The sequence below is a fragment of the Macaca thibetana genome, chromosome 7, assembly GCF_024542745.1.
Source record: "Macaca thibetana thibetana isolate TM-01 chromosome 7, ASM2454274v1, whole genome shotgun sequence".
Lineage (NCBI taxonomy): Eukaryota > Metazoa > Chordata > Mammalia > Primates > Cercopithecidae > Macaca > Macaca thibetana.
The window spans coordinates 147,677,111-147,703,558 of NC_065584.1; the positions used below are offsets into that span (position 1 = coordinate 147,677,111).

At 42.5% G+C, this 26,448-nt stretch overlaps 2 protein-coding genes across 3 annotated transcripts in view; one reads left to right on the plus strand and one right to left on the minus strand.

Annotated features, from left to right (window-relative positions):
* Positions 1-9,549, plus strand: part of APH1B (aph-1 homolog B, gamma-secretase subunit) — a 28,979-nt gene extending 19,430 nt beyond the window's left edge. The window contains exons 5-6 of the mRNA XM_050796029.1: positions 3,929-4,056; positions 6,019-9,549. Coding sequence (XP_050651986.1) covers positions 3,929-4,056; positions 6,019-6,186 — 296 coding nt within the window. The 3' untranslated portion in view covers positions 6,187-9,549. The remainder of the gene's footprint in view (positions 1-3,928; positions 4,057-6,018) is intronic.
* A 14,185-nt stretch (positions 9,550-23,734) lies between these two features.
* Positions 23,735-26,448, minus strand: part of CA12 (carbonic anhydrase 12) — a 60,640-nt gene continuing 57,926 nt past the window's right edge. For both annotated transcript variants that reach the window (XM_050796012.1, XM_050796011.1), the window contains one exon: positions 23,735-26,210. In XM_050796012.1, the coding sequence (XP_050651969.1) occupies positions 26,138-26,210 (73 nt within the window). In that variant the 3' untranslated portion in view covers positions 23,735-26,137. The remainder of the gene's footprint in view (positions 26,211-26,448) is intronic.

Sequence of the window (26,448 nt, forward strand, 5' to 3'; positions counted from 1 at the left end):
AGATGATTCTTGGTTGGGAGCTGACGTGTGTTGTGGGGTGTTTAACAGCATCCCTGGCCTCTGTCCACTAGATGCTAGAAGCACCCCGTCCCCGAGTGGTGATAACCCAAAATGTCTACAGACGTTGACATATTCCCCCTATGGGCCAAATCATCCCAGTTGAAAATCACTACTGAGTTAAAGCAGATTTGGGTTCAGTTTAAGAAGGAACTTTCTCATAGTGGCCATTTAATGAAGTGAGATTGGAAGTATTTAAAGTGGCCCATGTGGGTTTTCTTCATTGCGTAGAGGACGAGATCAGACAACTTCTAGCAAACCTCCCAAGGCGGACTCCACAGTGATGAGCTAATTTGAGGCGTGTTTCATCATTCTCCAGCATTTTCTAGGGGGACTTTAACATTAAAATAGTATCTTAGAGAAGGTTATTTGATTAGTAGTCTATATATTACAATAAATCAGGCCACAGAATTCTCTTACATTCTTTAAAACAAAAATGTTAAATTAAATCCCCATTAGGGAAAGTCATTTTCAAAAGCATTGGTTCAGCCCTGGGGCCCGACTCCCACTCGTGCCAGCTGACTGGGGGATCTCTCAAGCGTCTAGCGAGTTTCTGTGGCCAGGATGGATGGAGGAGCGTCTCCTGCTTCACGGAACCCTGAAGCCCCTGACCTTTCTCCTACTTAGAAAAAGAAGCCAAAAGCCCGTTGATCTTCACATCCTGCCTCTGGGCAGCTGCGGCTGAGCTTTGGCCTGGGAAGTCCTCCTTTGTCTGTGGCTGCCACCACCCAGCAGCAACCTTTGGCTGGCTTTGACCTAGGTAGAGATCCCCTGCCCGTGTTAGGGAAGCCAGGTGATGGCAATTTCTGTGCTGGCAGGAAGCCGGTATTAGACGCAATTGCTGTCGTAGGCCATTAGCTTTGCAAGGACAGAAAAATAGGTATCAGGAATGAGGGAAAGGAACACGTGCGAAAATGAAGGTACTTATGAATCTGTGTGTTAGAGCATTTGGGGTATATTCAGGAAGGGTGAAGGAGCCAAATAGTGTTGTTTCTTTTTTTTTTTTTTTTTTTGAGACAGAGTCTCTCTGTCGCCCAGGCTGGAATGCAGTGGTGCCATCTCGGCTCACTGCAACCTCTGCCTCCTGGCTCAAGCGATTCTCCAGCCTCAGCATCCCAAGTAGCTGGGACTACAGGCGTGTGCCACTACGCCTGGCTAACTTTTTGTATTTATAGGAGAGATGGCGTTTCACCATGTTAGCCAGGATGGTCTCGATCCACCCGCCTCAGCCTCTCAAAGTGCTGGGATTACAGGCGTAAGCCACCCCGCCTGGCCCGTGAGAGGATTTTTAAATGAACTGTAGGCCTTGACTATAGGAGCATACACTTCTCTCCCCACTCTGTATTGGTCACAAAGAAAGAACATCCAATTGGAAAAGGCAATCAGGTTTTATTCCCTGGCCAGAGAACAGAGAAGGTGAGCTCTTGTGCTAAATGTACTTTCTCCCCCAAGCAATGGAAGTCATGGGGGACTAGATGTGGGGCGGGAAAGGAATGTTAGCATGTGCGGGATGGGACTCCGGACGTTCAAGACTATTCATGAACATACGCCTTCATATGTTACATGTACACGAAATGGCAGGGATTTTCTTTCAGGGGAGGGAGTTTTAGTATTGCAAAGATATGCTGATAATCTAAAGGCAAATAGGAGTCACCTGTTCCAGTTTGTGCTGGTTTTGCGAGGTCTTCCTCTGGTATCTGGTCAGGGGTCAAGAAGCTCTGGTGCCATCTCGCGCCATCTCGTTTCTTTAAGCAGCTAAGCCTATAGATGAAGGAACTAAAGAAAAACAGTTAAAAAAAGAAAACAATAACAAAAACTAAGGACCTTTCCCGGTTATTTCATCAGGGCTGCCCTGGTAACATCAATATTCAGAAAGAATGGCAAACATAAGCTGCCAAACAGATGACACCTTAATGGTGTCATTGCATTCTCTTGACATTTGTCATCTAGATTCTGAAAAACCCTTAGAGTATGAATACTTTATGATTTTTAAAAAAATCAGTGTTTCCATTTGTGTCAGTTTCTGCCTTGATCTTTTCTGACACAAAAACTTTAAAACCTAAACTCTACTCCTGGGCATCTTCAGCGGTCTCAGCTCCCCGCCATCACCAAGCGTCTGTCTCCAGGAAGCCTTCCCTTTCCAGGGTCACCACCGGGATTAAAATACATCGCTTTAGCTTCATCTGCCGTAGCGTCAAAACTTTGGAAACTATTTCTCTTCTACTTTAGTTAAAATATCTACCACCGTTTACTGAAATGATTACGCTTTTACACCAGATATAACAGCTTTCTTTCCTCTAATCACAAGTTACGTCTTTAAATATTGTTTTGCATGTTTTAGAATTCCTATCAATGAAATAATACACATTTTTTCCACAATACGGTTTTCTTTTCTACATAACATTAGATTCTTGAGATCATTTATATTGTAGACCATATAGTATTCCACTGTGTGACTAGAGCGTGATTTATTTATCCATTCTAGTAATGATGGACATATTTCATTATTACAGACAGTGCTGACTTAAACATATATATGCTTCTTGTGCAGATGTGTACGTGTCTGTAGAGCAATGCCTCTGAAACAACCATGTCTCAGAATCACCTGCAGGGCTGTTTAAACACGGATTGCTGGGCTCCCACCCCATTGTTTCTGATTCAGGAAGTATGGGGTGGGTCCCCATAATTTGGAGTTCTCACAAGTTCCCAGGTGCAGGTGATCTATTAATTTCAGAACTAATTGCTTCAGAGTGTAGCTCTAGCTGCAGAATTGCTGGAGTGAAATAGGGAATGCAAATTCCACTTTAATTTGTGATGCTAGACTGTTTTCCTATCAGCAGTATGAAACAGAGTGTCAGACTTGAATTTTTGCCAATCTGGTGGGTGTTAATGGTTTCTTATTATGTGGCTGAAAGAGGAAATCTAGGTGCCTTTTTGTTTTCCATGTTAAACTTCGCAGAATATATAGGGCTTGCCCACTTTAAATAAAGACTGTTATCCAGCACACAGTATACACAAACGACACACACACAGAGATAGTGTTCCCCAGAAAAACCTGGTGGTGCTGATCAAGTTCAGTGCCAGTTGCTTAAGAAACATCGTAGATAATTACTGAGATTTTAAATATTTTTCTTTTCTTTCTTTTTTTTTTTTTTTTTTGCTCTGTTGCCCAGGCTGGAGTACAGTGGCATGATTTCAGCTCACTGCAACCTCCGCCTCCCAGGTTCAAGTAATTCTCCTGCCTCAGCCTCCCTAGTAGCTGGGATTACAGGCATGTGCCACCACGCCTGGCTAATTTTTGTATTTTTAGTAGAGATGGGGTTTCACCATGTTGGCCAGGCTGGTCTCGAACTCCTGACCTCAAGTGATCTGCCTGCCTCGGCCTCCCAAAGTGCTGGGATTACAGACTTGAGCCACAGCGCCTGGCCATGATTTTAATATTTTTCCATTGGCCTTTTTCAAAAGGATCCGAGGGAAAATTCCACTTTAGTGAGGAGTCTTGTTTAAACAGAAGATACTCCTTTTCATTCATGTCTCTCTTTACTCATGCAGAAGGCTCATTGGGAAAAAGCGGGCTGGACATCACAATCATTTTATTGCATTCCTCGGGGAAGCTGCCTGAAAGCCAGATCTCAGTTGACCTTTTATTGAACAGGTTTACATTCTAGACAAGAAGCTGTAGCAGTCAGTCCCCTGTTCCGCAGTGTTGCTTTTTGAGTGGGCAAACGCGTGTCAAGGCCCTGTTTCCGTCAGGAGGTGTTAAACTCTCTTGCTGAGGTGTGGTGGACACCCTGAGAGTCCATGCACATGCCAGGGCCCTCAGTGGCTCTGATGTCTGCAGAAGTGACACTAATGGTCGGCTGTCTTTCAGCTTTCATGACGCTGGTCATCATCTTGCTGCATGTGTTCTGGGGCATTGTATTTTTTGACGGCTGTGAGAAGAAAAAGTGGTGCCTCCTCCTCATAGTTCTCCTGACCCATCTGCTGGTGTCAGCCCAGGTGAGTGTTGCCGCCGTGCTCAGACTATACTTTGGAACTCAAGTCTGTGTATCTAAAATGGTAAATTCTGCTCTAGATGAAATGCACGCTCATGAGAACATGAGGAAATTCAGAAAAGCTGTTTAAGGGAATGAATGAGTCATCTCGGTCTTACCACAGAAAGACCACCACTATTCATTTTTTGGTAGGTCTTATTAAAAGATTTTTTTCCCCTGCTGTTTATTTGCAGTGATTTGTCTCTCCCTAACCTAGGTCAGTTTGGAAACTGTTCATTCTCTGTGACAGCTGCGTGGAAAAGCTGCGTATTCCAGACTCGGCACCATCACTGGACCTTATTCCTAGCTCTCGTATAACACATGTCCTTGGCTAGCATATTTTATTTAATAGAGTTTTTCTCTCTCTCTCTTTCTAATTAGTGTTTGATAATCAAGGATAGGGCCTTATTTTATCAGTCTTTGTATCCTCAATTCGTGGCACATAGTAGGTGGCCAGTAAATGTTGGTGAATATTGAAGAGTTGATACTATTCTTTTTAATGATCAAAAGGAAGGAACCTAGTGGTGGTGTAAGTCAGCATCGTGGTCACCCTTAGTGGGGACAGTGACTGGTGGTGGAACAGGGAGGCTGCTGGGGGCTGAGAATGTTTTGATTTTCATCGAGGTGCTAGTTACACAGGTGCGTTCACACCATGAAAATAAGGTTGAGCAAGTCTTCAGATGTTTATTGGTCATTCGGATAATTCTTTTGAAGTGCCTGTTCAAATCCTATGTCTATCTATTGGATTAGCTTTTTCTTTTTGATTTTTATGAGTTCTTTATGTTTTCTGTAAAAAAAAATCTTTGGTCAGATGTGTGTATTGCAAATAACTTCTATGACGTGGTTTGTCTTTACATTCTCTTAATGTCTTTTGATGAACAAAAGTTCTTAATTTTATATAGTCTAATCAATTTTTCTCTTTATGGTTTCGCTTTTTGAGCTTTTTAATAACTATTAACTTAGCTGAATTTTAAGTTTTAAAATTTGTTCTATTTTTCTCATTTTGGGGTTGTAATTTTCTACAACAATCATGTACTGCTTTTGTAATTGTTTAAAACAGGAAAATGTTTTTTAAAGAAGAAAAGAACAATACAAAAGAGTGTAGCAGTCTGTAAAGTGAATTAAAATTCAGTGGATTTGAGGTGTAGAATTATTGTGAAGAATAATCTAGAAAATGCTCAATGCCTGCCTTTCCCACAGAGGCGTCTTGAGAAGAGCAGTCTTTCTGCATAAGGTGCTACCTGTAAAATCTACCACTTTCTTGGGCCTCGTTTGACTGCCCTAAAGAGATCACCTTGTTTTTATCCATCCTAGCCTCATCTCAATTATAATTATGCTGTCCTCGCATTCATCACAATTTGTAACTAATTCTTTCTTCATTTGTTTCCTGCCTCCCTTACTAGTACAGAACCTCCATTAGGATAGAGACTTGGGTCTCCCCAAGTTGTACCCAGTACCTCTCAGCATTCCATTAGTGTTCTTTAAATGAATACGCTTTTGGAACCTACAGCAATTGTGCAACTGAAAAAGACTCTATTTCCTCATGTTCCCTTGAATACTAAGGATTCATATTAAAGTAATTTGAACTTGTCTCACTGTCTTGCAAATTCTAAGAACCAATTTCACACAAAAACGAATAGAAACTAGTTATATGACATGCATCTTGTATTGTATACTCCATTAGGTTCTGCCTAATGACTGACTTCTAGGGTTACCGTTTGAATACAGCAAAGCACGGGACCTGCAGTGTCTGTTGACCAGCTTAGTTCTACATGCCTTGGGGCCTTAACACATGACACACATCATATGTTTGGTGAAACCCACCCAAGTTCTTGAAAGTATTCCATGCTTCCCTTTATCTTTGGTTATTCCACATGTTTAATAAGCTTGCTGTTATTACCCCAGCTGATTTATTTTTCTTTTGCAGACCTTCATAAGTTCTTATTATGGAATAAACCTGGTGTCGGCATTTATAATCCTGGTGCTCATGGGCACCTGGGCATTCTTTGTTGCGGGTGGCAGCTGCCGAAGCCTGAAACTCTGCCTCCTCTGCCAAGACAAGGACTTTCTTCTTTACAACCAGCGCTCCAGATAACCTCTGGGAACCAGCACTTCCCAAACTGCAGACTCCATCTTTAGAGGAAGCACAACTGTGCCTTTTTCTAAAAATCCCTTTTTTCTGGTGGAATTGAGAAAGAAATAAAACTATCCAGATGCGAGTTCCATTCCCTTGGCTTTGCCGCAACTGCTCTCCGAAAGGGATGCCTCAGCGGTGTGGGTCCTGGCTGCACGAGAATCACCTGGGACAACGTAAAGCCTACTGATTCTGGGCTCCACCTTCTGGAGCTAATTGGCCTGGGCACGTGGTGAGTTTTAAAAGCTTCCCAGGTGATTCTGATGTGCAGCCAGGTAGAGACCCACTGGTTTGGTATCCAAATAGGAGCTTCCTGAGAACACTATAAGTGAATGAGAATCTGGTGTTTAACTGTCTCCTAACTCAACTTGTGCTGAGCAAGTAAGTATCTGGATGTCAAATCCTGGCTATCTTTTATCTTTCTAAGTTCCGAAGTCACAGAAGGCTGAAGGGCTATAACCCCTGTTCACCGTTTTCGTGTACTTCACCATCTTAGGAGAACACGGTAGGCTGGGCTTCTAAATGCAATAATAAATTACATTAACTATGATAATTTAGCCAAAGTAAGATACTGATTAAGCCGTATTTTTCTGAAGTTCTTCCATTCTAGGTTTTGCTTTCTGAGGCATTACATTGTTTGTGAGTATAGATTGCGTTTTATTAACTAAAAATGACTGTTTTCTGACTTCCTTGGGAAGGTTAAAATCAGGAAGTTTTATACAATGTCTGTAAGCCTGTTTAAAGCTTTCCATGGGCTCTGCCCCAAGGCCGTTGGCTGCAGCGTTCACCATCTGAGTGCCAGTTGCTGGGCTAGTTGAGGTGAAGTGCATTGTTTTATCTCTGAGCAGCTGTGCAGGGAGCTGAGCGATGTGCCCTGGGACAGGCGTCGCTGGAGCTGGTGGAAGTACAACCAGAAGCACGAGGAAATGAGCCAAAAAGGTGTCGTTGACACTTTTCATTTGCTCCTGTGATACTAACAGCACTTTCACCCAAATGCTTTAATGTAAAATTGGAACTAGATCTTAAACTGCCAGATCTCACACTATTGCATAATCCGTATGGTCTTTAGATCTAGTCAATGTCTCTGGGTTTTGGTAGCAGATACAGCGTTCCCTTTTCAGGAATACCTAAGGTGTTCTTTCAGCTTCCAAACAGGCCCTTTGATTTCCTTTATAAAGGGAAAATGTGGGCAAATCATGCCTTTACAATTAGAAATTGTTCCCAGTTGATGTCTTTTGGGGAACTGGTGGCGTGAAATGCAAATGACCTGTACATTAAAGTCATGTCTCAGTGAATACCATACATGCAGTACAACATTCAAAAGAGAGGAGCAGCAATCCTGAGGGGCTGGGGGAGTGACAGCGGCAGGACAGATGGGTGGGTTTGACAGATTGTGATGGCAAGAAGAATGATCATGTTTAAAACAAACATGGCCAGTGTTTTGGGCTAGCCACACATCATTCCAGAGACCAAAACCTTACGAGCTAGACCTTTATCAATATCAGTGAACCCCCATGTTTAAAATATTAGAATGTTTAGAGAAAAAATAGAGATAATAGAGAGAAAAGAAGAGGAGGGCTCCTAGCAATGTTGTAAACAGTCTGATAGGCAATTGTGGTTATTCCCCTAAAGTTTACTTCAGCACTAACACTAGTGCTTCCGCTGGAGTTTGCATTTTTCCAGCTTTATACAAGATTTTCCTTTGACTGGAAGAGTCAAGGATATACAGACTCAACAGTGACATTTATTGTGCAACATCAAGAGGAATAAGATACTCATCAAACTGGGATTATTCTTATCAAAACATGGTCTTCTTTGAATAAGAAAAATACATAGTTGGTTATTATGGACTTAAAACTGTTAAATGGATATTCTGATAAAATATTTACTGATTCGTAGAGTGTGGAAGATCTGAGAATATTAGCTTCACTCGTCTGGAGCTTTGAGGATGCCTGTACGCTGATAGTTTCATATTGACTAAAACTGGATATTGTAAAATCTCATTTATAAAAACTCAGCTGAGAAGAAAATTTTCTTCGATGGTGAGACTGTTGTCTTAGTTCAGGAAATTATTTAATAATCCTTTATTACCTGTGAATGAAGGAACTCTGTAATTCTGATTTCTCCTAAAACATGAGCCTTTCCAGAGTCAGCTTAGACACTGTTGTTGCAAATAGCCATGCTTTGCCTTATGCCAAGGAGGCCCAGAGGGAGGGTGTCGTCTTCCTCTGTTGCTGTGTGTATATTGAAATGCTTTTTTTTTTCTTTTTTTTCTTTTTTTTTTTTTTTGGCATTTGTTATCTATAATGAGCTTTCTGAGCCCTGATAATAAGTGAGACAAACAGGGGGTATTGATGTTATACACTCCCTTCCATTCAGGATTTTCTGCTCGGAGGGAAATGTGGATATAGTTAAAGTTGACCTTGGAGAATTGTGAATATTGTTGCAATTCTTGAATATATTACCATGTGAATAATAGAAACTGTGTTGCTCTCTAGTATAAGCTATATTTATTTTTAATGCATTTGAATTACTAGTTATAACTGGAGAAGTTTTTTTTACCTCTATCCGGGCCTGCCTGACTGGCAGGATAATAGCAGCAGCCTCTTTTAGAGCATCTTAATGAAAACATGGCTGAAAGGAATCAATGATGATATCTGCAGACTACATAGAAAATGGCTTTCGTTCCCAGTGTTAACATTTTATTCTCAATCACATTTCAATGCTTGCGGAGGGTGGCAGATTCACACCAGAAACATTAGGTGTCCATATCCATAGCGTGGATGCAGAATAAGCAGTTGTGACAGAAGCTTCTTCCTACCTGGTACTCCTCCCATTCACCTCAACCCAGCCCCAGACAGGCATTAGCATTCAGTGTGGGCCCTGGGGCAGCCCTGAAGCCTGGCTGGGCCCCCACACGGGGGCAGCCTGTGACGGGCACCAGTGGCCTAATTCCGGGGAAGAGTTCCTGGAGGGTGTTGGCTGTTTTCGTTAGCTCAGTTTTTTTCTGGGCTCCACCATTCCTAACCCCAGGTAGACAAGATAGACGTCACACACAACAATTTTTAAAGTATTTTGCTTAGTGCATTTTGTTCATGATTGAAATGTTTGTTTCTTATTTAATAGGCTTTTTACATCATTCTATTAAATGTTAGTGTTTAGAAGAGGCAGGTACTGTCACTATGTAAAATATGTAATATTTTATATGTTATACTATGTCATATATACTTGCAATATCAGACCTTGCATTCAGTACACAATGCAATTGACTCTTTGCAGACCTGCATTTTTCAGTGAACAATAAAGATTGTCTGGCACTCTTCATTTCCTGTGTTTCCTGTTCTGTGGAATGGTGTATCCTTTAGTATCTGTTACTACCGTGTTTTGTCTCCTTATGAAACTTGGATGTACATTCTGTTGTTTATGACTGATCAGAGACATTTTTAAAAGAGGAATTCTTTATCTGATTTAAAACTCCTAAGGCTAATTTCATATCTGTGTGTTTAGGAACAGTTTGGTGCAGAGCATTTCCTTGAGGTATCTTAAACTAAGTCGGGGGAATCCTCAAATATCCTGGAAGCTTGCTTTGCAAAATCTCCTAATTGTAAAATGGTGAATTTAAAGATTGTTGCATAATAGTGGCTGAGGATTGGAATCCGGTGAAGAGGAGAGTACAATTTAGCTTTTACCTGGTGATTCTGAGTAGCCTAGAGAGTCCTTTTCTGTTTCTTTCCCTTGGTGAGGAGGCAGTACAGCTAAAGGGCTGAGCTTGGCCCTCACCATCAGACAGGATACATAGGGGATTATGATACGAAACTCAAAACCATTTGATGCTGGTTCACTCTGACTTGAAATGAGGCTGTTGCAAGCTATGTTGATGATATTATTGGATGAAATGTTCTCAGGGCTCTTTGCTTCTAACCTGTAAACCAGTGGAAGAGGTGGGCATTCCTCAGGTATCAGCCCAGATTCCTGTACAATTTCATTGGCCCTTAAACAGTGAATTTTGGTTCTAACTTAATTGTTACTTGTTTGGCATTTCGTTGGAATGGAGATTTCCCTGTGACCAGCCTCAACACATGAGAAACCTCTAGTGGAAAGAAGTGCATATTTTACTTTCACCTCTTTGAAAATGCCGAATAGAAGGAACCGCTGGACAGGTTGTGGTCCCAGTCTCAATAAAAGAATTAGATACATTCTAAGGTGACTATAATAGATTATGAGCCCCAAGCAGATCCTGGCTTTAATGCTCAATTAATTTATAAGTGGTACTTTTTGCCTCAGTGTGGATCACTGTAAATCCTTCTACCTACTAGTAAAATTACACATTTTTTAGAGCTTGCACAAAATCAGTTGGAGTTTACAGTGCTTATTCGGGGCTTACCATGCACAGAATACTGCTTAGACACTTCAAAAGGAAGGAAAAGAACAAGACGGTGGGGATCTTTGTCCTTGGAAAACATATAATCTAACTGCACAGATTAAAACACCTAAGTATTATTTTAAGGCAACTACAAAATGCACTACAAATTATGGAATAATATAGAATAGCTTGACTACTAAGATGATGCTTAAAATTTAGAAGTGGATGAAGGGCACTGGGTAGTGGATATAGATAGGTGATAGCTGAGGAGTGAACCCTTGGGGGCAGTCAGTTGAAAGGTTGGAAAGGAGAGAAGAAGGAAGGAAAACCAGAGGCGTGCAGTGGCTTGACAGCCGGTGGGGAAAGGATGTCAAATGCTACTGGATAATGGATAAGAAGAGGAGAGAGAATTGATTGTTGTGTATGGAGAGATGGAACTTGCTGGTGACCTTGATAAAAACAAGATGGAAATCAGAGTGAACACCTGAATGGAATGGATTGTACGGAACAGGAGATAAGGAAGTAGACACAGCATCAAGAACACAGATGTTGTACAGCAGTGGGGTGATAACCTAAGGAGGATGTGAGGGAAAGAGAGTGTGTTTTTCTCTTTTTTTTTCCTTATGATATAGACTGTAACTGCATGTTTATATTAAGATAAGAGTGACTCCATAGAAAGGAAAAAATTAATGACATAGGAGAAGGATAGGATAGTTGCCAAAGCAAAGACCTGGAGGAGGGAATAGAGAGGGAAATTCTTTTTTTTTTTAAATTTTTTTGAAACAGAGTCTTGCTCTGTCACCAGGCCGGAATGCAGTGGCATGATCTCGGCTCACTGCAACCCCTGCCTTCCAGGTTCAAGCGATTCTCTTGCCTCAGCCTACCAAGTAGCTGGGACTACAGGTACGTACCACCATGCCCACCTAATTTTTGTATTTTTAGTAGAGATGGGGTTTCACCATGTTGGCCAGGCTGGTCTTGAACTTCTGACCTCAAGTGATCTGCCCACCTCAGCCCCCAAAAGTGCTGGGATTACAGGCGTGAGCCACCACGCCTGGCCAAGAGAGGGAAATTCTTAACATTAAATGCTTATATTGGGTAAGTAAAAATATTCAAAATAAATGACCTAAGCCTCTAATTAAGAAACTCGATAAAGAAGAGCAACTGAAGCTAATATAAGGAGAAGAAATGAAATAATAAAAGAACAGGAACCAAAGAAATAGCATTAAACAATGGGGAAAAATGAAACAAAAATCTGGTTCTTTGAAAAAACCAATAGAACTGGTAAAGCTCTGGCCAGATGGAAAAAAGAGAAGGCACAAATATCAGTAATGACAGGAGACATCACTGTAGGCCCTACATTACTAAATAAATAATAAAGGATATTATGGATAACTTTAATGCCAATAAATGTAAAAACTTAAATGGACAAATTCCTTTTTAAAACCCACAAAATTCACTCAAGAGAGGCCGAGGTGGGTGGATCACCTGAGGTTAGGAGTTCGAAACCAGCCTGGCCAACATGGTGAAACCCCATCTCTACTAAAAATACAAAAAATAAGCCAGGCATGGTGATGGGCACCTGAAATCCCAGCTACTTGGGAGGTTGAGACAGGAGAATCACTTGAACCCAGAAGGCAGAGGTTGTGGTGAGCTGAGATCGCACCATTGCACTCCAGCCTGGGCAACAAGAGTGAAACTCCATCTCAAAAAAAAAAAAAAAAATTAGAAAATCTCCGTATCCTTCTATGTCTTCAGACTTTGTTTTTTCTTGCCTCTTAATATGCCTTGTAATTATTTGTTGAAAGCTAGACATCGCCTCTTGGGTAATAGGATCTGAATTTTAAAAGCCTTGAGTGTAAATTTTATGTTAATCTAGGTAAGAGTTGGACTATATTTAATGTTGGCTGTGGCTGTGAGTGCCAGAGGCTTCGAATTCCTCTGGTGGTCTTGTTTTTGTCTCCTCTTTTGACTGTGGAGTTCCCACAGTGCCCCTTTTCAGAGAAAGCCTGTGTCTTGCAACTCGTTCAGCTGTAATCCACTGTAAATTACACTAGAGCCCTGTTGGTATGGCAGTGAGATGTGGAGGAGGGGACATGTATAATAATAAAATTATAATAATAAAATCTAAATCTCAGTATTTTCATGGGCCTGAATCCCTGGGCTGAGTGTTTCTTAACTTTTTCCCCCTTAGATAAGACAGGAAGCTAGAAGGTGGCTGGAGAAGAAAGGTACCTTTCCTCAGCTGGGACAAGGCTTTGGTAAAGTCTTTTTCCTTGGAGAGAGGCCTTTGTTATGGAGAACACTCTGGATGTATTTTACAATGAAGACAGTATTTCCCACCCTTGCACTAGTCCATACTCAGACTCTAGCAATTTGTCAACATTAGCATTTAAGTGTCACTACCAGTTTATGGCTCCAGCAGCTTGCATTCCAGGTGAGCAAATCTCAGCTGTGACTCTGGATTCACCTCTCTCTCCAGATTTCAGAGTGGTGGTTTACCCTGAGACCTCAGTTCTCTGATGGGTTCAAAAGAATTGTTGATTTTTCCATTTGCTTAGCTTTTTCTTGTAAGGATGAGAGTGATGATTTCCAAGCTCTTTATATGGTAGCGCTAACTGGACATCCACTATATCTACTAAATAAATTGAATTTGTAGTTTTTATAAAGAAAACAATTATTAAAATGTACATGTTTATAGGCAATATGGAATCACTATTACACATAACTTTTTGTTCTGTAAGACAAAATGTCACGATTGAAATTGCAATTCTCCATATTAAATGGCTATATATACACTTTGACAAAATTATTGGTATATTTAAATGTTTTGATAATTTATCAAAGGGATAACTGAACTTGTGTCCTGTTAATTTACCTAATCTAGATCACATTGATAACAGTGCCGCTCTCAGGGAATAAAATTGTGTGAAATGTTTCTGTTTATCCTACTAGATAACAACGTGTATCACAAATCTATAGTCATGGATATGAATGGAGAGTTTCACAACAGGCCCGGGTATATATGGGAATTTCATATATGGTAAAATTGGCATTTTAAATCAGTGGGGAAAGCATGAGTTATTCAATAAATGGGTCTGTTTGATTATTTGATTATATTTGGGGGGAAAAAAGCAAAGCTAAGTTTTCACTTTCAGTTATTTAAACATATTAAAGATTCAAATGCAAAAAATAAAACCATAAAATCTTTTAAAATTAGAATAGTTTTATAGTCTAAAGGAGGAGAGTTTTTCTTGACATTTCACTGAGGCTACAAACCACAAAGAGAAAAGAAAAAACAGATTTGGCTACATACAACTTTAAAACTGCATGCAAAAGACATTCTAAACAAAGAAGATGGGGAGGAACGTTTTTGACATATATAGAATTGTCACCTATAATATATAAAAAGCTTCTATAATTAAAAAAATTAATGATACAGTAAAGAGATCAAAGCATATAAACAGGTAATTCACAGAAAAAATGCAAATAGTCAATAAACATAAAATGCTAAATACTAATAAAAGCAAAACAAGCAAATAATTTTGGACTATTAGATTATCAAGGGTGAAAAGGATTGATAACAAGGATTGTTGAGCATATGGTAGAAACGACATATTATGAAAAAGGAAATTAGTACAACCCTCTTGGGTGGTAATTTAGCAAAATCTGTTACATTTATACAGTTTTGAGATCTGCATATTTTGAACCAGCAAATTCCTCTTCTAGGAATTTGTCTCATAGAAATGGTGTGTCAGAGGAAAAAGACCACCAACTCACAGTTTTTTCTATTCTCTCACTCAACAAGCAAGCGATCAGTTCTGCTGCAGACACCAGCTGGCTGTCCTCTAGTTCAATTCCAATGCTGTCTACCTGGAGATAGCATCAGATCCCACAGGTTCAGGGCTCAGTCCCCAAAACCACGCCCCCTTCAGACACCAGTTGCAAATCCAGGCCTCCTGAACTTCAGACTGACCCACTTCAAGTTGGGGTTCCCACAACCCCACTTTGGGGCTCAATTAATTTGCTGGAGTGGCTCACAGAACTCAGGGAAACACATTTATTGGTTTATTATGAAGTATATTACAAAGGATACAGATGAAGGGATTCACAAGGCGGAATCCGACACAGAGCTTCCATGTACCCCCTGGGTGTGCCACCCTCCAAGAACCTCCGCACATTCCCCTATTGAGAAGCTTCCCAAACTCTATCCTCTTGAACCTTTTATGGAAACTTCATTACATAGGCATGATTGATTAATCCTTTGGCCATTGGCTATCAACTTCATATTGAGCCTCCTCTCCTCCCCAGAGGTTAGGGGTAGTGCTCAAAGACCCAACCCTGTAATCCTGCCTCGGGCTTTCTGGACACCGGCCCTATCCTGAAGCTGCCTAGGGACTGCTAGCTTTCAGTCAGTCATCACATACAAAAAGACATCACTTTAGAGATTCTAAGGTTTTAGGAATTGTTTGCCAGGAAACAGATGAAGATCAAATATATATTTCGCCATATCACAGAAATACATCCAAGTACACGTGGATCTGGTAATAGTCTCGTAACAGTAAGGAATGTGCGGCAAGTGTCTACCAATAGGGCATTGCATCAAGCAGCGGAACACTGTATCGCCACTGAAAAGAATGAGGATATCCAGGATGTGCTAGAAAACAAAAGCAAGAATAAAAGATCATTCTTTCGTCCGACAAATATTTCTTATGCCAGACATTGTGCTAGATACTGAAAATAGGCATGATGCTGTCCCTTCTAGAGCATATAATATAGAATCCTATTAAACCATTTTATTAAACATTTAAAAATGACTGTAAAATACATACGAACAAACATAACATCTGCAAAATAAATTGTTAGCTAAAGATAATTGTTTAGCAACACTAAATTGTGAAAAGTGACTATTTTGAGAGTTAGGATTATGGGGGACTTTCTGCTTTATACACAAATTCATTGTTTGCATTTTTCAAAAAAAATGGGCATGCATTATTTATGTTATCAGGCAAAACCATAATCTAAGCACTTTCACGGTTTCTCTTTGTCCTTGGTAGAAAGTGGGTGTTACTCAAGGTCTTTTGTAATCTGATCCCAGCCATTTTTTTCTGTCTCCCACCTGTAAACCAAAGAAAAATGACCGAGGCAAGCCTCAATTTAGAAGTTTATTTTGTCAAGGTCGAGGACGCACCTGGGAAAAAGGAACACAAATCACAGGAAGTCTGTGATCCATGCTTTTTCCAAAGAGGGCTTTAGGACTTCAGTATTTAAAGGCAAAGAAGAGACTGGAGGGGAAAGAGGAAAGAAAAAAAAGGGAGGAGGGGAACCGGGCGTGGTGGTTCACGCCTGTAATCCCAACACTTTGGGAGGCTGAGGTGGGCAGATCACGAGGTCAGGAAATCGAGACCATCCTGGCTAACACGGTGAAACCCTGTCTCTCTTAAAAATACAAAAATTCGCCGGGCGTAGTGGTGTGTGCCTGTAATCCCAGCTACTTGGGAGGCTGCGGCAGGAGAATTGCTTGAACCTGGAAAGCAGAAGTTGCAGTGAGCTGAGACCGCGCCACTGCACTCCAGCCTGGGTGACAGAGTGAGACTCTGTCTCAGAAAAAAAGGAGGGCAGATAAAACAGGCAAGAGGTTACGTTCTCTCAAGACTTAGATTAGGCTTTGGTTAATGCTCACTAAATTCACATTTTACTCATGAAAGGAGGGGCTAGAGGAACAGTCAATTACGCATTCATCTTGTGCTCAGAGCATCTGCACTTTTATGTAATATAAACACCGAGTAGAGGAAGCGGTCAAATATGCATTTGTCTCAGGTGAGTGAAGGGATGACTTCTGTCCGTCTTTCTCCCATACCTGTGAAGATACGCTGTTAATTTACATTGTCAGCGGGAAATTGAACAGAATTGTTTTAGGGTAAAATTCTTGGGGCATACAAGGAATTTCCTTGTAAGCAAATTATGTGGAGGGGGCTCTTCCTGGGGAGGTGCGTGGCCTTCTATTTTTGCAGCTAGCTATTTAGAAACAAAGTGGCAGGCAGTTTTTGCATGACTCGGTTCCCAAACTGAACTTTTCCCTTTGGCACAGTAAGTTTAGGGTCCCAAGATTTTTATTTTCCTTGCACACACCATCCCCAACCTTCCTTTCTCAGACATTCTCAAACACATCCGTGAGGTCTCCTCTACTGAGATGCACGTCAACTCTCATACCTCCACATTTTTAGTTCTGTTTTTAGCTCCAACCAGAAAACCTCCTATTCCACCTTCAAGATCCTGCTCAAATGTCACTTCCTTTGGGAAGTCTTTCCTCATTAGTCCCAGAAAAGCAAATCGCTTTCTCCACTGTGGTCTCTTTACACTTTCCTTTAAAATCAAGGAAAAATTTATATACAATAAAATGCGCAGATTCGAAGTATACAGCTAGATGAATTTTGCCAAATGTGTACACCTTTGTAAGCTCCACCTCAATCAAGATATAGAACATTTCCTTCCCTGCTGGTTCCATCTCCCTTCCAGTCCATCCACAGGGGCAACCGCTAGTTCCCACTTCTGTTGCCATAGATTAGTTTCACTTGTTGTGTGTTTCTGTTTTGTTTTGTTTTTTAAACGGAGTCTTTGTCACCCAGGCTGGAGTGCAGTGGCACAATCTCAGCTCACTGCAAACTCTGCCTCCCAGGTTCAGGCAATTCCTTGGCCTCAGCCTCCCAGGCTCAGCTGGGACTACAGGCGTGCGCCACCACACCTGGCTAATTTTTGTACTTTTAGTAGATACGGGGTTTCACCATGTTGGCCAGCTGGTCTCAAACTCCTGACCTCAGGTGATCTGCCTGCCTTGATCTCCTAAAGTGCTAGGATTACAGGCATGAGCCACTGCACCCAGCCAGTTTCACTTGTTTTTGAACTTCATTTACATTGAGTAACACAAAATGTACTCTTTTGTGTCTGGTATCTTTCACTCAACATAATTTTCTGAGATATCATCTATATTTTTGTATATATCAAGAAATTTGCAATTTGTATTGCTGAATAGTATTCTATTTTACAGAGATACTGCAGTTTGTTTAGTCACTCTTCTTTTGGTGTACATGTAGCAGTCTGTACATACTGCTCTTCTGTATAGTGGGGCTGGCAATTTCTGTTTGTGTTTCGAGAAAAGCTCTCTCAAACCGTGTTTTTCCTCTGCTCTCATACCACCACAGTAATCATCAACGCAGAAGAAGACTTCCGTGACCAGAGGTGTAGGTTTTTTCACCACACACCAAGCAGCAGACATGGGCTGGGTGCCCTCCAGTTCAATTCCAACGTGATCTACCTGGAGATAGTGTCAGATCCCACAGGTTGGGGATTCAGTCACTTGAGTCTATCTAACCTGCCCCCTTTTTTCTTCTCTCTCTCTCTTTTGATGGAGTCTTGCTCTGTTGCCCAAGCTGGAGTGCAGTGGCACAATCTCAGCTCATGGCAATGTCCACGGGTTCAAGCAGTTCTGCCTCAGCCTCCTGAGTAGCTGGGACTACAGGCACCCACCACCACGCCCAGCCAATTTTTGTATTTTTAGTAGAGATGGGATTTCACCATCTTTCCCAGGCTGGTCTCAAACTCCTGATCTCAGGTGATCCACCCGCCTGGGCCTCCCAAAGTGCTGGGATTACAGGCGTGAGCCACTGCTCCCGGCCCCTGCCCCCTTTTTTTCATTCCTCTTTTCCAGTAATTTAGTCCTTGTATCTAAATTATGCTTGAATCCCGACCACTTAATCTGTGTTTAGCAGACAGTAGTAGTTCTTTAAATCTTTACTTTTGAATAAGGAGGTATGAGAAAACAGTTAGTTGGAAATTAGTTTGAATAATAGAAGGGGGTTAATCCAAATTTTGCCCATTGATTAAGGAGTGATAAGCTCCTGGACTGCGCTGCTTAGTGGCTGTGTGCTCCTCCATGGAAAGGATGTACCATATTGAGGAACACTTTTCAAATGGTTATGTGTTGAGTGGTTGAGGGGAGACACTAGATGCATGACATCTTTGTTGGATATCCAGGTAGCTTCAGAAACTAGTTTCAGCAGATGAAGGAACTGGTTATGTTACCTATGTCACTAGAAAGGTCTTTGTTTCTTCCGGAGAAGGCCAGTTGACTATGTCATCATCAACGAAATTGCTATAGGTCTCAGTCTGCCCTTGACCCCATGGACCCTGTGTTTGTTGTCTTCATTGCTGGTCATTCAAAGTTAATATTTGAAATGAGTGAATCCAAGCAGAAATAATGACTTTGACTTACAATACTGAGAGGTCATAGCCAACCATGTGAATAGAGCATGGTCCTTTCTGGCCTCCCACCCACAGTGTGAGTCCAAGGGAAGTATGGACTTGCCCTATGGCTGGGAGCCCAGGAAGGTGCATTATACCAGCCTTTGCTGAGCTTCTTCTCTAGAGGGGCCAGGAGGAGGTAAGCTCTCAGTGGAAATTCCAGGATGGGACTGAGTATCATTTGGCTGTGTGTGGGGTGGAGGTGGTGGTGGGAGGGAGTTTTGTTTTTTTTTTTAAACAGATTTATTGAGGTATAATTGATATAAGATAAATGGCACATATTTAAAGTATAACATTGGAATTGTTTTCACGTGTGGAGAAACCACTGCATCAAGATAATGAACATATGGATCACCTTAACCATTTCTTACACACTTTTGTAATCCCTCCATTCCCCACTCCACCTCATCCCTAGGTGAAGTGATCTGCTTTCTGTCATTAGCACTGATCTGCTTTCTGTCATTAGACTGTACATTTTTAAGAAATTTGTATTAAATGGAATACAGTCATGTACCGCATAACAACATTTTAGTCAGTGATGGATGGCATATACAACAGTGGTCTCATAGATTATAATGAAGCTGAAAAATTCCTATTGCCTAGTTATGTCATAGCCATTGTAAAATCTAGTGCAGTGCGTTACTCAGATGTTTGTGGTGATGCTGATGTAAACAAACCTACCGCACTGCCAGTTATATAAAAGTTTATAGCATATACAATTATACTATATAATTTATAAATGTATATGCTATACAATTATATAGTATAATTGTATATGCTATAAACTTTTATATGCTAAAACAACTCTGTTATGGTTTATGCATTTACTACACTGTACTTTTTATTGGTATTTTAGAGTGTATTCCTACTTATAAAAAAAAGTTAACCCTAAAACAGCCTCATGCAGGTCCTTCAGGAGGTGTTCCAGAAGAAGGCATTGCTATCATAGGAGAGAACAGCTCCATGCATGTTATTGTCCCTGAAGACCTGCCAGTGGGACAAGATGTGCAGGTGGAAGACAGTGATGCTAATGATCCTGACCCTGTGTAGGCCTAGGCTAATGTGTATATTTGTGTCTTAGTTTTCAACAAAAAAGTTTAAAAGTAAAAAAAAAATTTTAAAGCTTATAGAAAAAGGATGTAAAGACAGAAAATACTTTTGTACTGCTGTACAATGTGTTCAAAGAGTTCAAAAGTCAAAAAACTTGAAACTTTATGAAGTAAAAATGTTAGAGTAAATTTATTATTGAAGAAAGAAAAGTTTTCAGTCAATGTAGTGTAGCATAAGTGTACAGCGTTTATAGAGTCTACAGTAGTGTACAGTAATATCCTAGGCCTCATACTCCCTTCACTTATTCACCCAGAGCAACTTCCAGTCCTGCAAGCTCCATTCATGGTGGACCATTTTTAATCTTTATAACATTTTTACTGTAATTTTTCTGTGTTTAGGTACACAGATACCATTGTGTTGCAATGGCCTATAGTATTCAGTACAGTAACATGCTGTACAGCTTTGTAACCTAGGAGCAATAGCTATACCATCTAGCCTAGGTGTGTAGCAGGCTGTACTACGCGGGTTTGGTCACACAACGACAAAATCTAATGATGAATTTTCCAGAAAGTATCCCTATTGTTAAGTGGTGTGTGACTGTATATATATGTATATATGTACTATATATATACACTATATATAGAGACACACTATTTTGTGTGTGTCTGTGTGTGTGCATGTGTGTGTATTATTCCTTGTCTCTAGTTCAGCCTTAGGAAAAGGGAAAGCTTGTGAACGTGTCTTCGGGAACTTGGTTTGCTGAATTAAGAGGTGAAGGTAACGTCTCAGGAGCTCAGTAGACTCCTCTGCCCAAATGCAGTTGGCAGTCCTTGGTCAGGCTTAACCCGAGTGGAGGCCAGGGGTTAGAACTACCATACAGATTGCAGGTGGGAGGTTGTGGTTGACTTTTTGGAAGTCATTAGTATAAATGCTTTTAGTGCCTTTAGCCCGTGGGGGTTTTACGAGGTCAAGTCATTAGTACAAATGCTTTTAGTGCCTTTAGCCGTGGGGGTTTTACGAGGTCACGGCATGATTGGGATAAGCATGGCAAACTTTACGACCAGAAGGCGTTTCCATGTCACTGGGGCTGTGCAGGGTGGCCCTAGCACTGTCACTGAAGATCCTAGGGCTGTGGGAGCTCTGGGAGCTCTGGGAGCTTGGCTTAGCCAGAGCCAGCTCCTCTTTCCCACTTGGAAGCTAGGGGCAATGCTGCGCCTGTCCCTGGGCTGTGCAATGGAGTGAAGGGGACTTGGGTCAGTCAAGAGTGAGAGGCATTGCCACATCCCTGGGTGGCTTGCAGTCATCGTGATACACTGACCTGGTTGCAATCATTTTTATGGTGAATTATTCAAAAGCAGTACTCTGGCCCTTATCTCTGCCCAGTCATTCTATAATGAAGAGGCACGGGGTGGAGCCCGGGGACACCTTTGGTGGCATTGTCGGGCCACACACCTTTCCCCTCACATCCTGCGACAGCTGAATCCGAGCCCGAGGACCACGTGCGGGGCCGTCTCCAGTGTGGATGGCAGCCCGGCTGGAACGCACTGGCAGGTGGTCCCTGCTCCCCAGAGGCCCTGTTTCCATCCGGAGGCGAGGCTGGAACTGCTCCAGATACCCAGCAGGAAGGCCACGTGACAACGGGAGGGGCGTTCGTGTGTGTGTGTGTGTGTGTGTGTGTGTGTGTGTGTGTGTGTGTAGGGGCGAGAGGGTAGGGGTGCCAGGGTCCTGCCGTTCACCAGGCGCCCACGTGCCTGCCACCGAGCGCCATTCACTCCGGACCGCGGGACCTGGGGCACGGCCGGGCCCCCTGCGGCGAGGCGAGGAGGTGGCGGGAGAGGAAGAGCGGCGCCCACGATGTGCTCCTTTGGGCTTGATGTTCCTCCTGCCCTCCCGTCTCCCTTCCTGGCTTCACCAGCAAGGCTTTCTTCCCGGCTAATTTCTGTGGGACCTCTCTAGGCAGAACCCTCAGAGCCTCTGAAAGGCGGCTTCGTCGTCTTGGTGTGCGCAGGGCGTGGATTTTGAGCGCTTGGAATGTGCCTCAACTGAGAAACGCTATTTTAATAAGTTTACATCCAAAAGCCGATCATTGATTCCATTATTTGGAAAACGACTTTTCAGTGTGTTTGGAACAACTCGGATATTGGAATCTTTTAAACTGTAAATTTTATGAAATCTAAATAACGACCAAATATCTGCAAGCAAAATCTAGCATCTGAATCGAGTGTACTGTCAGTGTAAAACACACACCGGATTTCAAAGATTTTACTGCAGAAAAAACACATGAAAATACTGGTTACATGTGGAAATGACAGTGTTTTAGATCTGTTGGATTATCTAAAATTAAATTTAAATTAATGTTACTGGTTTCTTTTACATTTTCTAGTGTGGCTACTGGGAAGTTTAAATTTCATATGTGTCTCATGTTATATTTTATTACATTTCTCTCGGCCCTTGTGCTCTAGGTGGTTGATTTAGGGGGATTGAGATGAGGTAATGGCCAACCTAAAGAGGGCCTGAGTTCCCTCTGCCGACCTATGGCTCTCAGTGCTACCCCTCCCTGATTATCCACCCAGTGGATGTGGAAGTCAGGGAGACGTATTCAGAGATGCTCACTGCCTGCTCCGGGAAGTGCTGTCCCTAGTGGGGTGGGAGCAAGTCCGAAGAGTGAGTGCTTCATGGGAACTCTGGCTTCCTGGCTGTCTTCATGCCTGTGCGTGGCCATGACACCTGGCAGGATGCCAGAGGGGGAGGGCCGAAGTGTCCTGTATTCTAGCAGAGTACAGACCATCAGAAATGTTTCAATTCCAAAGCCGGGCCAGGTGCTGTCACCTACTGGAGCCAAAGTACCCTTGAACAGTTCACCTCGCTCAGGCTTAGGGTGATTAGTGAAAATTGGATGCTTTTCTAAATAACTCAAACAATGATGGTCTCTATTTACAACCTTTACTAGACCGCCTCTTTTCGCCCCAATCAGAATGTGAAGTCTGGATTTAGACAAAAGATTATTTGGAGGGGGTGATAGTATCTTTTGCAAAAAGAATTCAAAATAAGGTAACCGGCAACCAAGAGGGGCTGCCCACCTGCTAGGTTTAATACTCTCAGGAGTAAAGAGACATAGGACCTGTTCCCTGTGTCATGTCCCCTTGGTTGGGAACATCTACCTCTTTTCCATCCATCTGTTCAAATCTGAATTATTTGTTCAAGGTGCAGCTCTGATCCCACCTCCTCCAGCGTCTTTCTTGGATTCCTCTAGGCTTCCCAGCACCATTAAGCAGTGTCGTGACCTGCAGCCACACATGCCATAGGCCTCCATCCTCAGGAAAGTGATTGAGTCCACTGGCGTACTTGCCTTTGAAACCAGGTTCTAAGACGTGGATGCAAGTGACATTATTATTCTGATTAGTTACCTATCCCCATAACGGGGAGCTACAGAGTGCTTTGCAAATAGTAATGCTTTAACCTCACCTCCAAGAAAACAGAACAGTCTGATGTGAAAAACATTTATAATTTCTTGTATTTATAGTGTGTATCTTCATTATAATCATTCTTACAATAAATACAGAAGTGCTAGACCATTATCACAGTGGCCTACGGGCTGAGGCACAGGAACTGAGGATTGTGCCTATGGGCTGAGGCACGGGAACTTGAGACCCCAGTGCTTCTCAAGGGCTGGCCAGGACGCCTTCAGAGAGGCTAGTGAAGAGGAGAGGAATGTAGGGTGAACTTGAAATGTGATTAATAGACTCAATGCAGCACACGCTAGAAACAGATACAGAGTTTTTGGTTTTTGTTAAAAACTTTTACCAGATGATACTACAGAAACAGAACAAAGAAAGAGATTCAAGATCCCACATGAGTGAGAATCTAGGGCCTTCCCCCATGGCCCTGGCCCCAGCCTGTGCCTTGTTTTTGCTATTTCCACCTAGGCATCTGCCATGCAGCAGAGTTAGGAGCGTGTGGGCGGCCGCTGAGCATCCTTCAGGGGCAGCTGGCGTCAGTGGAATGAGTGCGGATCTGAAGAAAGGTTTCCCAGTTCCAAAGCTGGACCCGCAGGAATCCTGTGAGGATTTGCAGACATTGACAGTGTTGGTTCTTGGAGCATCTTTCTGCCTCCCTGGCTTTGTCTAGTCTCAGCCTGGGGGCTGCAAGCCAGGTCTGTGCTGAGCAGGAAGAGGAGAGGAGAAATGCCACTGTCTCGCACCTCCCAGTAAGTCTCCCTTTTCATGAACAGCCTTTATGCCAGGTACAATGGTCTCTCTGTTCTCTCACAAAACTCATCCACAAAAGATATACAGAGTCTTTTGACAGACAGTCCCACTGCTCTGGAGCCCTTTCTGTTAGTTTCTGATTGACAATTTTGAACCAAGGCCAAGAGACCCCCTAATTCATGTTGCTTCATCATGAGGGTTGTCCTTGTCATCTGATGATGCATGAGGCATGCTAATGGCACGGCCGGGATGCCACCCCAGGCTTCAAGGCTGTTAGAGGTCTTGAGTGCGCACACACGTCTGAGCCTCCATTAGGTCACTTGAAACTTTGCCTAGCAAAACAGGCTCCCGAGACATAAGGCTTGCCATCATTACGAAAAGTTGTGATGGTACAGAAGAGAGAATTTTTTTTTCTTTTTTTTGAGAGAGTCTTGCTCTGTCACCCAGGCTGGAGTGCAGTGGCATGATCTTGGCCCACTGCAACCTCTGCTTCCTGGGTTCAAGCAATTCCAGAAGAGAGAATTCTTAGAGTCAGAGGGAGGAGTAGAAGGAAAAAGATATTTAAAAAGCTATGCTTCAAGGGGACATTGTGTGCTGTCAAAATGAGACTGTGAATCAGAAAGTTCTCGGGGAACTGCAAGGTGCTGTCAACTAGGGGTCAGTTACTTCTCAGTTATGGCACTGAGTCATCACCTGCGGGAGGAAAATGGAGGAGCTGCACCTGTCAGAAACTGTCTGTGTGACTCAGGGGGAGGAATATGGAGTATCTTAGTAGCGTTCCATTATTACTGGCCCCTGAATACCATGATGATGCCAACCCCTGCACAGATAACCTCCTGCTTTTATAGCTTGAAATATATTTGATCTAAACCATGATTTGACATCCACAGAGAGAGAGAGAGGAGTAGATAAGTCCCCATTCCAGGTTGGCAGTAGGGATCCTGCAGAAGTGGCTGAAATGAAATTTGGCCAAAAGAGATGACGTTCTACAGTCATTTTGTTTCTGCCTATTTCCTCCAGATTCAAAGGCAGATTGGGTCATCTCGGAACTCATGTCTCCTCCAGGACCCAGCAACAACAGATTTTCGAGGAATAGCCTTGTTATTTGTAAAATCTGTAGAGTGTAAAACATAACTGCCCCACTGACAGGAGGTTAGATTTGGACTTAGTATTGTATTGTTCTGTCCTTACATTGTGGCTTGATAAACAAAATGGGATTCCAATTCTGATTCCAAAGTGAGACTCTTCCAAGATCATCCATGTCTTCTCATTTTCTCCCTCCCTCTAGCTGCCTCTCCCTTCTCATCCCCACCAAGAAGTGGAACTTGAACCTGCCTTTCCCTAAGGTCTGTGCAGTGTCTGTGATCCCAAGGACAGGACTGTGAAAGTGTCCCTAATATATCACAATGTATAGCTCTTGTTTTCTTTTTCTCTCTACAACTTGATCCTTCCTGTCCCCATTCGTCCCCGAGTTGTAAGGTGCAGATTAAAGGTTTTGTCATAGCAGAAGGAAATCAGAGGGAGATGCCCCGTCTCCAGAGGAAAGAAGTTGAATTTCCCAAACAAAACCTAAGCAGAGAGTGCACATTCTTGTCTAAAAGCTTGGAAAAGCAGCAGGATTTCCAGGACACTTGAAAGCATGCTCTGGCAAAGCCCTGGATGAAAGCGTTTTCCAACCATTAATGGTCCACCAGCATGGCTTGGTTTGTGATCCCAGAATTCAGACCACTTCACAATCTCACACAGATACAGCGAGTAGCTTAGAGTTCCTGCTGCTTGGTCTGAGAGTGTATCCCATCCATAGATTGGATGGTGCTGGGGTGGCCATGGTCCCAAGGCAAGGAGGCACCCAGCAGAGGATCCCCTGAGGCCTGTCATGTTTGCTTGAGCTACAGAGAACACCTTGAGGTGTTGCAAGTGTCCAGTGAGCTGAAGTGTGTAGGGTCCAAAGTGAGGTCCTTCCTGGATGTGCCCAGGAGCTCCAGGGACCTCAAGCGTGGGCCTCAGTCTCCTCCTTGATGGCTGGCTTGTAAATGACTCCCTTGTTATCACCTTTCTTGATACTAGAACAAAAAGAACACATAAGTCTTGTTAGAGAGGAGAGCGAGCAAGCCAGAGAACAGACTGACTCAGGTAGGGAATGAGGCCGTTTTTAAAAGTTGGATTCCTCTCTTTGGGACCTTTCCCCAATTCTGTTGGTCTTGGGAGGGAATGTCACCAAATAAAAGCTTTAACCAAAACAGGACGTGTTCGTTTTCCAACTGTTCTCTTCCACACCTAACAATACTAGACCTGTATTTT